Source organism: Cinclus cinclus, chromosome 5 (assembly GCF_963662255.1).
Source record: "Cinclus cinclus chromosome 5, bCinCin1.1, whole genome shotgun sequence".
Lineage (NCBI taxonomy): Eukaryota > Metazoa > Chordata > Aves > Passeriformes > Cinclidae > Cinclus > Cinclus cinclus.
The window spans coordinates 42,634,699-42,648,846 of NC_085050.1; the positions used below are offsets into that span (position 1 = coordinate 42,634,699).

At 37.8% G+C, this 14,148-nt stretch overlaps 1 protein-coding gene across 1 annotated transcript in view; it reads left to right on the forward strand.

Annotated features, from left to right (window-relative positions):
- RAPGEF2 (Rap guanine nucleotide exchange factor 2) overlaps positions 1-14,148 on the forward strand; it is a 181,702-nt gene that overhangs the window by 69,797 nt on the left and 97,757 nt on the right. Inside the window, exon 4 of the mRNA XM_062492880.1 lies at positions 5,438-5,521. Within this exon, the coding sequence (XP_062348864.1) occupies positions 5,438-5,521 (84 nt within the window). The remainder of the gene's footprint in view (positions 1-5,437; positions 5,522-14,148) is intronic.

The following is a 14,148-nucleotide window of genomic DNA, read 5'->3' on the forward strand; positions in this document are numbered from 1 at the left end:
TCAAATTTTGTTCAGCTAAAGTTCAGATTATTAATAAAACCTGCACGTTGGTGGCTATTTTGATATTGGCTTTCAGTTATGCACCATTGTGAGGTTGCTGCTAGAACCTGAATATTCTGAAAACTTTATTGGTCGGTAGCTCTAACATAGTAGTTACAAGAGAAGAACATTAAATCTTGGTGCTGGAGTCCTTTTGTTGTTGTTTCTGCAGAACACAAATCTTATTTTCAGGACAGAATGAGTGTATATTGACTTTGTTGTTCTTACTGCCCCTAATGAGTGACTTTGGGGTTGACTTCGTTCTGATTCTCTGCAGGATAAATTGCTTGTGTCATCCAACTTTCTTGGCAATAAATCTTGATTTCTGTAACTGGGGACTGTTGCTGCTTTTGGTAGGCTGTATAACTTTTAACAGTCCTATGTTTCATCCAGATAAATACCCAGAACAGTAGCTGAGCTGAAGAAAGATCCCGAAACAAACAGCTTTCCCTCAGTCTTAAGTATTTGAAGCAATGTATTCTGTCACTTAAGGCTAACATGTGGAGTAAAGTCTTGCCTGCAAAGGTCTTGGTATGCCTGCTTGGAAATGTACGTGTGTCAATAGTGCCTGATTTCAATTATTTCCACTCCCACTGTGCATATAGCCCTGAAAGAGTGGAGGGAGGGTGGAGAGAGGAATTCAAAACTAGAAAGGAAGTCCTATTTGCCTGGGTTTGGTGAGCTTTGCTTTCAGCCTGATGTGGGTCATGGAATCATTAAGGTTGGAAATTATTAATGATTCTACCCATTAGCCCAGCACTGTGAGGTCTGCCACTAAACCCTCTCCCCAAGACATCTACACATTTTTTAAATACTTCCAGGTATGGTGGCTCAAGCATTTTCCTGGGCAGCCTATTCCAGTGTTTGACCTCCCTTTGAATATCCAATATAAACCTCCCCTGGGGCAACTTGAGGCTGACTCTTGTCCTGTTCTTTGTTGCCTGGGAGAAGAGGCCAACCCCATCTGGCTAAACCTCCCTTCAGGTGGTTGTAGAGAGTGATAAGGTCTCCCCTGAGCCTCCTTTTCTCCAGACTAAACACCCCCAGCTCCCTCAGCCACTCCTCAAAGGACTTGTGCTCCAGACCCTTCCCCAGCTCCATTGCTTTGTGGAGCTTTCACTGAACTTCCAGTCTCCTCATGTGTGACAGCTGGCTCCTCGTGCTTCAGTGGTTGTGGTGATGCTGGACAGCAGTGGATCATTACTAAACTATTAATAGGACATATCCTACCTCAGCAGATGTCTTTCCTTTTTACATCAGCTTGACTGACAGGTGCTATGGACCTTCCCCTTAACTCTCCTAAGCTGAAAAAAACCCCATGTCTCTTGAAGGATGCCTTTGTGGAAAGGTCATCAGCATCAGTCCTGCTTCAGCTAATTCCTGGTGAAGTGCTTACGTAGACTTAATTCCCTCGTGCAGACCCAGTCAGGGAACTGTCCTGTCTGCAATAAAGCCTTTTAAGAACAATTTGTTGTCTCTTTGGCAGAAGAGATAGCTTTAGGACAAATCAAGTTTCTAGATTCTTCTGTGGGCTGCTGGGGTAGGCATTATTCTGTCAGTGAAAGAAAACTTTATAATTAGGCTTATTCTCTAGAGTTCAGTTTTAATGTTGAAAATAAAATGTAAAATGTGAATGCAAAGAAAACCTTTTGAATTTTAAGTGTTCTTTATTGGGTAAAATAGGATTTGCATAAGTCCTCAGGTGGCCTGAAGAAGTACTTTTATAGTTCAGCATCTGCTTCTTCTGTAGTTCCTTCTGCCTTTCATTACAGGCACAAAAGTCCTGAAGAATGCAAATGCATTGTTGATGAACAAATGTCAAGTGTAGTACAGAAAACATGGATGCTTGATTGAATGCCACATGATGTTTGAACAGGATTGTGGAAAGCCCAGAACCCTGAAAGTGAAAGAATTGCACGTGACAGTACTGTCTAGCAAAAGCTGGCTGCCAAGTGGCTTTGTTGATGCTTAATTCTAATCGGCTGGGAGTATAGCAAGTGTTAGAAGTGCAGGAGTTAAATATATTTTCATATGAAAGGAATGGATCAGTCTTTAAATTGCTGCCTTTTTTTTTTTTTTCTGAGAGAAGCATGTGGGCTCTGGAGAAAGAAATGTCTTTGCTGTACATGTGGGATTTTTTTCAGATGTCAAGACTATATTAAGACACTACTAGCTGTAAAAAAGAGGAGAATTAATACCATATCTGTCTTCTTTGCTCTTGAAGACTGTCTTGGAAATATTTATGATGTTTTTTGTCTGACAGTGAAAGTTTTAGAAGAATAACACATGTATTTCAGGGAAGATACCTTGAATACAGACATGTTCCATAGTAATATTCCACTACTGTGACACGGGAATATTGAAGTTTTTTTTATTTAGAAAATTAAATTGTTGAGTTCAGTAGATATGCATGATGCAAATAGTTTAAAGTTTAGAAATTTTCAAATGTAACTGTGCAAATAAAACCAGTCATTAACTACACATAAAGCAAAGGGGAAAACAAATGCAATTAGATGGTATTCCTGAAATTTGATTTATTTTTTAATCAGTTCTTTCAGCTGTCAGATAAGCAGATGCTTCATTTGGCTATATACAAAGTGGATAAAGTATGATGTTCATGACAGATAAGTGAGAAGGAGCAACAGCTTTTGAAGAGCCAGCACTCAGAGGAAGAGAATAAATCAGTGAATTGGCAAAAAAAGAGAGAAAACTGAGTTGGATGATTGAGTGAAAAGTCATTCTGTGTTGTGATCAAATAAGGAAAATTCAAACCTCTACAGCTGAATGCATAATCATTCTAGGTGTTTGTTAAATGACTCAAAGGTAAATTCAAAAATAGCCTTAAGAATTTGCATATTGAACATATTGACTGGTGCTTGTGAATGCCAGTAGCTGCTTTGCTCTTTGGGGTTAAAGGATCTCCAATGAGAAAAGATAACTGAAGCCCCTTACAAATAGGTAGTTTGAGAGAGAATTTAAAAAGTTAATCAGCTCTTAAAAGGAGGAAAATAAAATCTTGCATGTTAGTAGATTTGCAAAAGTTAAAATACTTTCTTTTGGCTTAATTTTTTTTTCTGCTCCAATTATTTTATCATTGGAAATGCCTTTCTGGGAGCATGAGAAGATCTCCTAGATTACTTTTGCTTTAGAATTATAAAATCGGAGATTCCAGGTTCTGTTCTACCAGACTACACTTTAATACTTGGTCAAGCTGCCAGTTTTTAGGAAAAGGAAAAAAAAAAAACAAAAAAACCACCCCCAAGACAACAAAACTCACATGATAATATATTATAATATAATGTGCTGTAATCCACATGGAAAAATTATTATTCACATTCTAGTACAGTTACTTCCCAGGTATTTGGTAAATCACTTTGTCTGTATCCATTGCTTAAAATTTCTATTTCAAAAATTTTTAACTGTGCTAATTAGTCCAGATTATTTGTTTGTAGAATGACAGCTATTAAAGAACATAATAAAAATCTAACAGACTCACATTTCAGCAGCAATGCTGTTGTATGCCTGTCGGTGTAGGACTTGTGGGTAAAGAAGGAAGTGTTTAAGGATGTGTAACTTAACTCAGGTGCATGTTTATGTTTTTAGGAATGATTTTTATTTTATTTTTTGAAGTGCTGGGGTTTTTATGAGTTTATCTGCTTTTAACCTGGTTCTCTGCACTTATGCACAATGTTGGTTTTTCTAGACCACCAAATTTGAGGGTGATAAGGCCCATGTGAGACGCAAGTGAGGCACACTTCTGAATAGGCAACTTAGGACACTCAGCTATGTGAATCAAGATGATGTTGTTTTAGCTGTGGGACTGTTACTGCTTCATTTTCTATGGTCTATCAGTATAAATAAATATTCCTGAAATCTTGATTTTGAAGATGTTGTCACTTGTTTGGTGTGTGTGGCTGACCAGCATCACTTCACTGGTTAGGACATTGGCTGCTAGAAAAGAAATACAAGCTCAATCTTCTTATTCAGCTCATCTGGTTCTTGGCCACAAATTGTGTCCCCTCATTTTCCTTCAATTTTCTATGCTTTTGTCCTTTCTCTCATGCTTATGTTATACACTGGAAGATAAAAATGGAGTATGATGAGAGCTCCAGCTCATTTAGGCTAGCACATTTGTTTTGAGGACCACTGTGTATGTACTTCTTAAATTGCAGTCCTTCAAATGAAAAACACACAGCTAATGTGTACATTGCCTACTAAGATTTAAGATTAGATTTTAATACTATGCTGTCATCATTGTTAAAAGGTGTGGGCTATTGTTACTCGAAGTAGACCTAGTTGTTGCTAAAGACTTGAGACATATAATTTTAAAAATGAAGGTGCTACAAATTAATTACATAATCTGCATCTCTTAGTGTCGCTAGGGATGTGGTTTTCGATAAGAATGCTCATGCAGTTCATAAGGATGAACTCTATTAGTCTATTAAATTAGTCTATTGCATTCAATTAGTTTCTCTGGAAGAAGCAGGAGTGGTAGAAACTGAAGTACAGTAGAGAGATTCTCAGCACTGACTGTTAGCATGGAGTGAGACTTCTACTGCAGCTGTTTCTAGTAGCCCTGATCTATTTTATTTTTCCAGTCCAAACATTATTTGAACTTACTTATCCAAAAAGAGTCTAAGCACATGAAAAGGATTTTGTATTACTCAAGGAGCAACATCTGAATCTACAGTACTGTACCTGGATGAAAAAGTCTTCCTCATCCAGTTCCTCTATAGGGATGAAGAGAGGGGAAAAGAAACATTTTGCCCATATTGTTGGGAATTTATTCTGGTGCCAGGAAGAGACATGAAAATGGCAGTGGTTAGCAGCAGCAGATAATGATGACAGGCAAATCTGATGCAGGTTTACCATCTGGAGATGTTTCCAATGGTGTCTTATCTTGTAGAAAGGCATGCTGATGCAGAAAGGAAAATTTCTGTCTTGAAGAAAAGGTTGAGAAGAAGATGGCTGGTATTGGGATAGGATGCCTTTTTTTGTAGAGGGAAAGATGCTACAGCTCTTTTCAGTAAGAACTGTCATTCTTCTTCAATGCATTCAATACAATACAGTGTATTTACATGTAGCTTGGCTTCCTTTAATCACTTACAGTTATATTTAATTTGAATTGCATTATTACCAAATGAATCGATAGATGTTTTTAATAAAGTCAAGTAAGTTAAATTAACCATTCTAATGATGAATATGTTTGCAGGTGGAAATTAGAATAGTTTCATGGAACTACTTTTTAAATAATTGAGTTGTGTCTTCCTTCAATAGTTTGGAGCACTTTTGCCTCTTTGATGTTCTTTGTAGTGCAAATTTGGAAATTTGGTACTGCTGTGAGTAATTTAAATCTGTTTTAAACTGTGTCTTTTTTTTTTTTTTTTTTTAATTCCAGCCCTGATGATATTGGTACCTGTTGGTATATCCTGCTGTCTGGTTCAGTCTTCATTAAAGAATCCATGTTTCTTCCAAGGAGCAGGTATGTCAGCTATGAATGGTACTACATTCTATATTTTAAACATAAATCATGAGATGTAGAGAATTTTTAGAATTAAAAGATAGTGTTTTATATTTAATGGAACACAGAAGAACAAATCTAAATGCACATCTCCTGCCTTTACTAGCTGTGGTGACTGTTCCATGCCCACAGCTAGAATTGAAAGTCCATCTTTGTGGACAGTGTACAACTGTCTGAAGTGTAATGCAGATGCTCTTGATTTAAAAAATAAAACCACTAAAAACCTGACAATAGAGTGAAATACTGAGTAGTCTCTTCCTGTGAGTAATCAAACTTCAAATTTTAGGATGCTCCAGAATTTGGATGTAGATGTTTTCCTTTACTTACTGTGCACAAGTCTTTGGTGCATGTTTTAGCATATGCTTAGATCCTGTTACTGCAGGTTTTTCTCCTTCTGTTGTACTTCATGCAAATGGATTTGAAATGAAGAGTGGTTTCTCACATGGAAAAATATTCCTTGAGTGTGAGGCACTCAAAATTTATATTGCTCCAGTAAAAATAAGTATATGGAGATATGGAAGAAAATGCAGGTGATTGCAATAATTTTAGCCTAAAGTGACTGAACTTGATCATATTAATGGAAGCAGAACAGAATTATTTTAAAATACTGGTTTGATGCATATTAATTCAGACTCTGTAAAAGACTCATTTGAAGTATATGGCATGTAATAAAATTTGTGAGAGGCAGAGTGAAAGGATGACCTGTCTCTGTGTAGTATCATGATAATGAAAGCACTGGAAATGTTTTTACTATTTTAAACAGGGGGAAGCCCCTTCATGGCTAGTGTTGGCATATGAAACATTAGATCTTGAAATCTGCACTTCCAGTAAGAGGGAGATCAGTGCAAATCTTGGGATTTCCATTTGATGATGGTGCCATGTTTTTGGTGCAGTCAAATGTCTTGTGTCTGTCGGGCACTACTGATAAAAAGCTTGTGCTGTCTAATAGTTAATGCTAAAGGTGCAAAACTGATTATTGGAAAAAGTAGCACAATGGCAGATTATAGGACCCCTACTTCTGGAAGGGTGAAAATAGTCCCATATGTCATCCATGAGTAGGCAGTGCTGGGAAAAAAGCTGGCAGAAAGTGCTACCTTTTTTGGATACCGGGAGGCAATATATATAATACCTGAATTAATGCAGGGGGGTTCTATATAGTGCATGTCAAGAATCTTCTGTACCTCTGAAATACAGCAATGCTTGTACCTCACTCACTTGAAGAGAGGTGAAGATAAATAAGATAAACAATGAGCTTGAGTTTCTTCATGGGAGAATGAACAAAAAATTGCAGAGCCTATAACAATATGCAGAACATTTAGGTGCTGTTCATATGCAGAAATGTGTAAAATGACATCTGGGACAGTGTCTGTTACCTTAGTGAAGTACAGGCATGGAAGTTGGCATAAGAACAGGTTTTATAGTTGTGGATGAGGTCAAGTAGATGTCAAAGCGGGTGTCTTGGGAAGCAAATGCCAGAGAGACAATTTGTTAATTAACAAAGATAAATTAAGTCCATGAAAGCAACATTAAGAAATTTTAATTATATAAGATAGAAAGTATTTCGGGAGAGTGAAACCAGAGTAATTCTAGTGAGAGGCTTTGTGCTTAGAAGCTATAGTCGTTGAAGTATACGTGAGGGCCTTATTAAAACTTAGGACAAGGTTAATCAGGATTTTATCTTTGTAAATTAGTAAGTTGTGGTTGGGCTTTGGCCTCATCCATGAATAAGTAACTTGGCAAAAGTGAGAGGGAACCCAGGTTAAATTTCTGATTTGGAATACTGGTGGCTAATAAATGATTTATTGATCTATTTGCTTAGTAAAAAAATTGCCTAAGAAGAAAATTCAGTTTTTCAGTTTTACTTATGCTGCCAGTGAACTGCTGGGAGAGAAATAGTGTAGTACTCAGATATGCATACTGGGCAGAAGAGACTGGTTAGAAGAAATGCTAAAATAAAATTTTATGGTGCTCAGAAAAAAGGGAGTGAGACTTATGAAAAGGCTGCTAAGAGCTGTTAAGGTGGTATTCTGGAATCAAAAAAGTAGTGTCAGAAGTGGACAAAAGACAATGACTGGGTAAGTGTTTGCTGAAACCAACTGTTTACATATGTAGGGAGTAACAATTTCAAGAGCCTTTTGGAGCATTGCATAATTCGTGTGTCTTGATGCCCTATTGCTATTAAAATGAACGGGCTATGGTTTAGCAAATGGAGCATATCTTCATGCATCATTGACATCAAGTGATGGGAAGAGATCTAAAGTAAATATCATCTAATTTTGACTTTGTCATTTGAGTAAACTAAATTTGCAGTGGTAAATTAATATTTATACTATTTTAATGTTTTTTCAGCTCAATCCATTAGCTTTGCCCATCTAAAAAGACACTAGGATATTATTTTGCAGTATGTGAAGCTTGTGATTAAGAGAGCAGGATGGAGCCAAGAAGTCTGTGTAGGAGCAATCAAATATGTAGAAAGCAAGAAGTATGTGCCTTTCTCCAAATCTGTTTGACTGAGAAATGAGAAATGAAATGAGAAATTTCTCATTTCCCTTTCTTTTCCCAGAGCCAAACGTAATTCATCCTTAAGCATTTCACCATCCAAAACTCCTTTTTCTCCCGCCCCCCCCCCCCCCCCCCCCCCCCCAATTTAAAATGATTCTCTTTTTTTGTCAGCCTGTCCCATGCATCTGTAGTAAATCCCTTTAGATGGATTCTCTGGGTTGCTGATCCTGCTCAGACCGAGGGCTTCCCCTTGCCTGTCATCCTGCTCTTCTTAAGCTCGCCTTCATTGAATGATGGCTGGGCAGTAGCTGCCAAAATTCAAATAAGACACGTGTTGTTATCCCACCAATTCCACCCCGCACCCCCTGAATTTCAAGAGCATTTGCTATTCTTTGTTGGATTTCACTCTTCTAAAACAAATGTCTTTACATGCCAGAGCATAAGTAGTATCTCTGGGTGATTTAGACAGACCCAGTGGACAAATGTGCTTACAACCTTTCAGGTTTGTTCTCAGTCCTGTGCAGAATTTGATCTTACTCTGAACTTGGTGGCAGTTGGCATGTGAGTCTGTAAAGAACAGGATAGAGGGCTGTCACTAGATTTAAGCTGACACTTGGAAGTACCTTAGTGCATTTGACTGCATATGCTCACCATAGTATTTGCATTTGGGTCCTCTATTAGCTGATTTGTTTGCATTAGTTTTAGGTGTAGCATCATCAGACTGGTTGGTGAGCAGCACTGGAAATGCTCTTTTGTTGCATATGTTATGTCAGGTAAACTTACTGACTTTTTTCTTTCTTCCAAATCATTGTGTCCATGGCTTTAATTTCTGGTATTAAGATACCATTTAAAATTCTTTCACTAGAGATAGTAGGTTTGGCAGATATTTAATATATAGTTGGGGAAGAATATTTTAAAAAATGTCTCCTTTACCTGCCATAAAGCTATGTAAAAGCATAAGAAATGACCACATCTCTGCTTTTGCACTGCTGTGGCTTAGGAACAGCACACCCTAATTCACTGCCTCCTCCCCCCTTCAGGGAGACTCCCCCAAGCCAGACACCTCTCACTACCCTCTCTGGTGGGAGACACAAAGATTGGGAATTGGCATAAGAACAATTTACTGGAAGCAGCAATGAGATAAAAAAAAAATGCTACTAAATGCTACTAAAACCCATGTAAATAAAAAATAGTACAGCAGTCAAAAAATAACCAGCTTTGTTCGTGTATGAGATATGGGCAAATAGCTTCCTGTTGAAATAGTTTGAAATGAGTGTCAAAGCTGTCAATTTCTGACAAAGTTTTATAATGATGACTTGTAAAATTACTTGTAACTAGCTACTGGACAAGTCTTTAATTCCAAATTTAAAAAAATAAGTTGTTCAGGGATACTGGAATACATTAAGTCCTAAATTAAGTATTTAGCTTTGGAAACTGTAACATCTAAACCATGTCTGGGTTTTTTTTGGAGAATAGCATGAGTTTAATTTTATTTCCCTGTTGTATTACAGTTTAGCTTGTATTTGTTGAAATGCCAAGCAATCAGCTGGCAAATATTGTTCATAAGATAAGGCTGGATTTTATTATCTCAAATTGTAATTTTGGGAAAATACAGAATCCACAGTTTTAAAGAATTGTGCTCTGAAGAATTAAAGCTGCCATTTATGTGGTGACATAAGGTAAAGCTTTATCTTGTTCTATTTAATTTCTGTGAATTACAAAAGTGAAATTTATTTTGGTAGTTTAATGTGAGGAAGGTCATACCTCTTCCCTCCTACTCCTTTCTCCCCAGTTTTCCTATTAATATTTACGAACTTCTTCCTTTACCTTAACGTATCAGGCATACATTATGCTAAACTAAACATTCCTTAATTCTTTCCTCCCATCATGACCATCAAGCTAGCGCAAATTAACACTCAGTCCCCTCATCATTTCCCCTGAGCATCTGAACCCTGAAGCAATTCACATGGTAGAAAGAGGTTTATATATGAACTCCAGAAAATAAATGAGCAGAAAATGCAATTCCCTGAGGACTGTCCTGGCTCTTCTGTGTTTTCACATGGCCACTGACAGTAACTATATGACAGTCCCTCAAAATGTCTTTTGGAATGGCCTGCAGCTTGCCTTGACCTGCTCCATGCTGTCACCACATCTGGTTATTTGCTTGGACATCCTGTGGGGTTTTTGTACCAGAAATTTGCTTCTAGTGTAGACTCTACTTGGTTCCTTTGTATTACTGAAATGGGAGCTGCAGTACCCAAAGGTCTTCTCTATCTCCCACAGCTCACCTTGTGCCTGCTCTTGGCCTCCACAGCTATCTCTTAGCAGCAACAAAATACAGAATTACAGAATTGCTGGGCAGTTTTTCTCAGACTGTTGGCTCTGGTGCTTGGGGTTTTCTGCTTTTGTCTTAGAATGCTTCTGAGCCCGTTTGGGTGGTACAAGCTGTGCTGACTTGCCACCCACAAACCTTGCTTTATACTTAGTTCTCACTGCTCACTCACCTACTGTTTCCTTGCTTGCAGCTTCTCTTCCTTGCTTGCAGCTTCTCTTCCTTGCTTGCAGCTTCTTTTCCTTGCTTGCAGCTTCTTTTCCTTCACTGCTGCTACATCCAACCAGTTCTCCCCTCACTGCCTCTTATGGTGATGGATGGAGCTGCTTTCCCTTTGGCAAGTTCACAGATCGTACATACAGGAGCAATTATTTAAGCTTTTTCCTCTAATTAAAAGATTTAAGTTTCAAGGTGAGAGAACATCTGTATTTCATTATTTTCAAAATTAAAAGGGATGTATATTTAAATATTGATGGTTTAGCCCTCTAGTGTTTCCCATACTAAAACAACTTAAAAATGGAATGGAATATCTAATCATACTGGAGAATCATTGAATGAATAATGGACTTCTTTTGAATGTGTGTAAAGCAATAGCGAAACTCAGTTTATGCAGAAATGTTTTGTCTTCATCCAAGTGTGTCCACATTAACTAATGAAAATAACTTTTCAGGATAAAATTTGTTAGGGATTTTGGCATACCTTTATGTTTTGATGGGTAATGAATGTGAGTGTAATGGTGCTGGAGCAGAGCCCTTGGCTATCTACCTGCATTTGTACAACTTTATATATCTAAAACATACTTCTTTATTTTTGTGATGTCTGAATCATGCTGGTTTTTGTAGTTTATGTAAATCTAACTCATGGTGTGTGTATATTCTGAATACAGAATTGGCTTTGATTGATCTTTTGAGTCAGTAAAATTATGCTGATATCTTTAACCACAATGATAAAATCCTTCTCTCAGTATGACTCATATATTTGCAACTTAGTGTTTATTAATAACGGCTATTACTGACTGAAACTTATGGGATAACAAAATGAAACTGGGATTTTAACTGAGAGTGATTGGTATATGCAAATATTTAAACCATGATAAAAAGCCCTAAAAAGGGAAGGTTTTTCCCCCCCTGAGCAGGAAATAGTGTTTTAGAACAATGGACTTAGGGAAGGCTCCAAGTTATACTTTTGGGAGCTACTAGTTTAGTTGTTTAAGCTGCAGAAGGAGTTGATCAAGAGCTGTGTGGAGTTTATTTAGCTTTTTCCAGATTCTGAGTTGCTTATGGCTGAGGGTTTGCAGCATTGTGATGGAAACATCAAGACCATACACTGGATATTCATAGAGAAAAAGAAGTCCCCAGGTTATAGTTTCAAGTCTATTTAAGAAGTTACTTGGAAGTTCGTGCTTGGGAATTTAGTTTGCCCTTGCAACTCATTCTCTTGAGTAGAAAACTATTTTTGCTGCTGCTTGCTTTTCCTGTCACCTGTTTGTTGTCTCGGTATGTCTGTATCAAGCTGGTGTGTTCTGAAGCCTTGCTCATGATTGTCTCTAAGGGCTGGTGGGAAGGCATAGAGTGTGGTATTGTTGTGGGCTGACCCCCCCCCTCCTGCCTCTATCTGGTTTGAATGCCTTGGTTTCAGCATTTCAGTCCCATCAATTGAAAGTGAAGCATGGAGTGTGATCATTGGGTTTCATTTAGGAAAGACTGAGATCATAAGCTGGAAGTAGTAGTGATGTCAGTCCATTTATGACAGTGTGGCTATTGTGAATTACTCACAATGAATTTTGAATAGATATTGATATATAATATAGATATTTGTACTGTCTGCATTTACCCACAAGACTGCATTTATCTTTTTGGATGGAGATGTTTACTGTTACCTGCAAGCAGAAAATTAGATTTATCACAGCATGTGTGACTGTGATTACTTATTGAGACTCACACTCCTAGGGACAATAAAATCTTTCTTATAAGAGGTAGCATTTTACTGGGAGTGCCTGATCTGGCCATCTACCTTGAATTTGCTCATCTCTTGTCAGTATCATGTAACCAAGTGAAATCCAGCACTCACTCGTGTGTGTCAGTGCAGGCTTCTTTATGAGTTGCTGGAGGAGCTGGAGCTGCCATGGGGCTGTGCCTGAACCCAGCTCCCTGAGGACTGGCTGGCAGACAGGGCAGGCAGGGAGCGCTTCAAGAGAGTCTGACTTCATCACTTCAGACACAGTCAGCTCTGGCTGTAGCAGAATTAGCTAAGCCATAAATTGATGTGTCTTGTGATGTCACTGGCTATTTCAACAAAATTTGTGATTCAGAGCAGGTCAACCAAAAGAGCCCTTAGAGTTTAAAAAAAGTGGTGTACGGGTTTCTTTGAATATGAATATTTAAAATTATTTTTACAGCTGATTTCTCCTTTATACCATCCATCTTCTGTTGTACTGCGTAATTGAAGGGTTCACTGAGGTCTGAAACAGATCATGGCAGTATCTGAGGTGCTGGGAAATAGGAGACAGTTCCTAAATGATGAGATTGGCTGGTGTCTGGTGTTGTTCCTGTCATATTTCAGTGCTACTGGAATTCTGTTTTTGTGGAGCTGATAAAATGTTAAGGGACTTAATCTATTACACTGGCATCTTCTGAAAGCAAAAATAGAAATTCAGTGTTGTGGGTCTGGTGCTACCAGGCTTTCTTCCAAGTTTGTAATGACAAGATAACAATGAAGCTGAAAGTGTCAAATGACCTGAATATATTTTCAGTGAGCCTGAGTTGTTTCGATTCCTCTTAAGCACAGGGAGGCTTTCAGGGATGGAAATGCTCATGGTAGAATAAAAACAAACTTCAGGAGCTTTCACAAATGCAAACTCTATACCAATTTCTAGATGTATATATTTAGAGCTACAGACTTCTGTCTCTTCCTGAAAGACTGATGATGGGCTTGAGAAGGTCTGGATCACCTGATGGTGCTCAGAGACATTTGTGGAATGTTCAGAACAATTTCATATGCTTTCTATAGGGGAGACACCATTAATTGGTGGTGCAGAGCCTACAGATTCAAGAGATCCTTAGGTTTGGTTTTTCAGTGTTTCATGCATGGAAATTGTAAGCTGGGTCAAGATGACACTTCTTGCCACTGTTGGTACATTTAAAATAAGTAAAGAAGTTAGGCTTTTCTTACATTGTGCTTTATTCACTTCAGCAGTGTTTATCTTCCCCATTGAAACTGCAGCTCTGTGAAAATACTTGAAAGTTAAGGGTCTCTACTGTAATGAAAAAACTGTGATATATAGAACCAAAGTATGCAACATTATAAATCCAGACCACTGCTTTTATGGAGAGCTTTGCCTGTGAACCAATTTAGATTATTTTTTGCATTTACTATACAGGTTAAATATAATAAAATTTTTTCAGTGGGATATTTCCAATGCCAGTGAAAAACAAAATCTGAGGTAACAAGGGCAGTAGATTTTATCTGTGTAAGCATGAATGTATCTTAATAGCTCAAACTGAAAAGGACCTTAAGGAAAAATATAGAATTAAGCAGAAGAGTTTAACAACCTAGATTAATGGGGCATAATTTTGGAGCAGAAAGACAGGAGAGGAAAAGAGAGAATCCTTTAAGGTAGCTGGTAGAGGAAACTTAATCTTTGATGACTCTGACTGTTACCAACTCTCAGATCCCATTTCTTTAAATCTTAGAAAGTTGGGGTAAAATTTTGACTAATTGCTGAGAAGATAAGCTCTAATAGTGGTGGGGATTT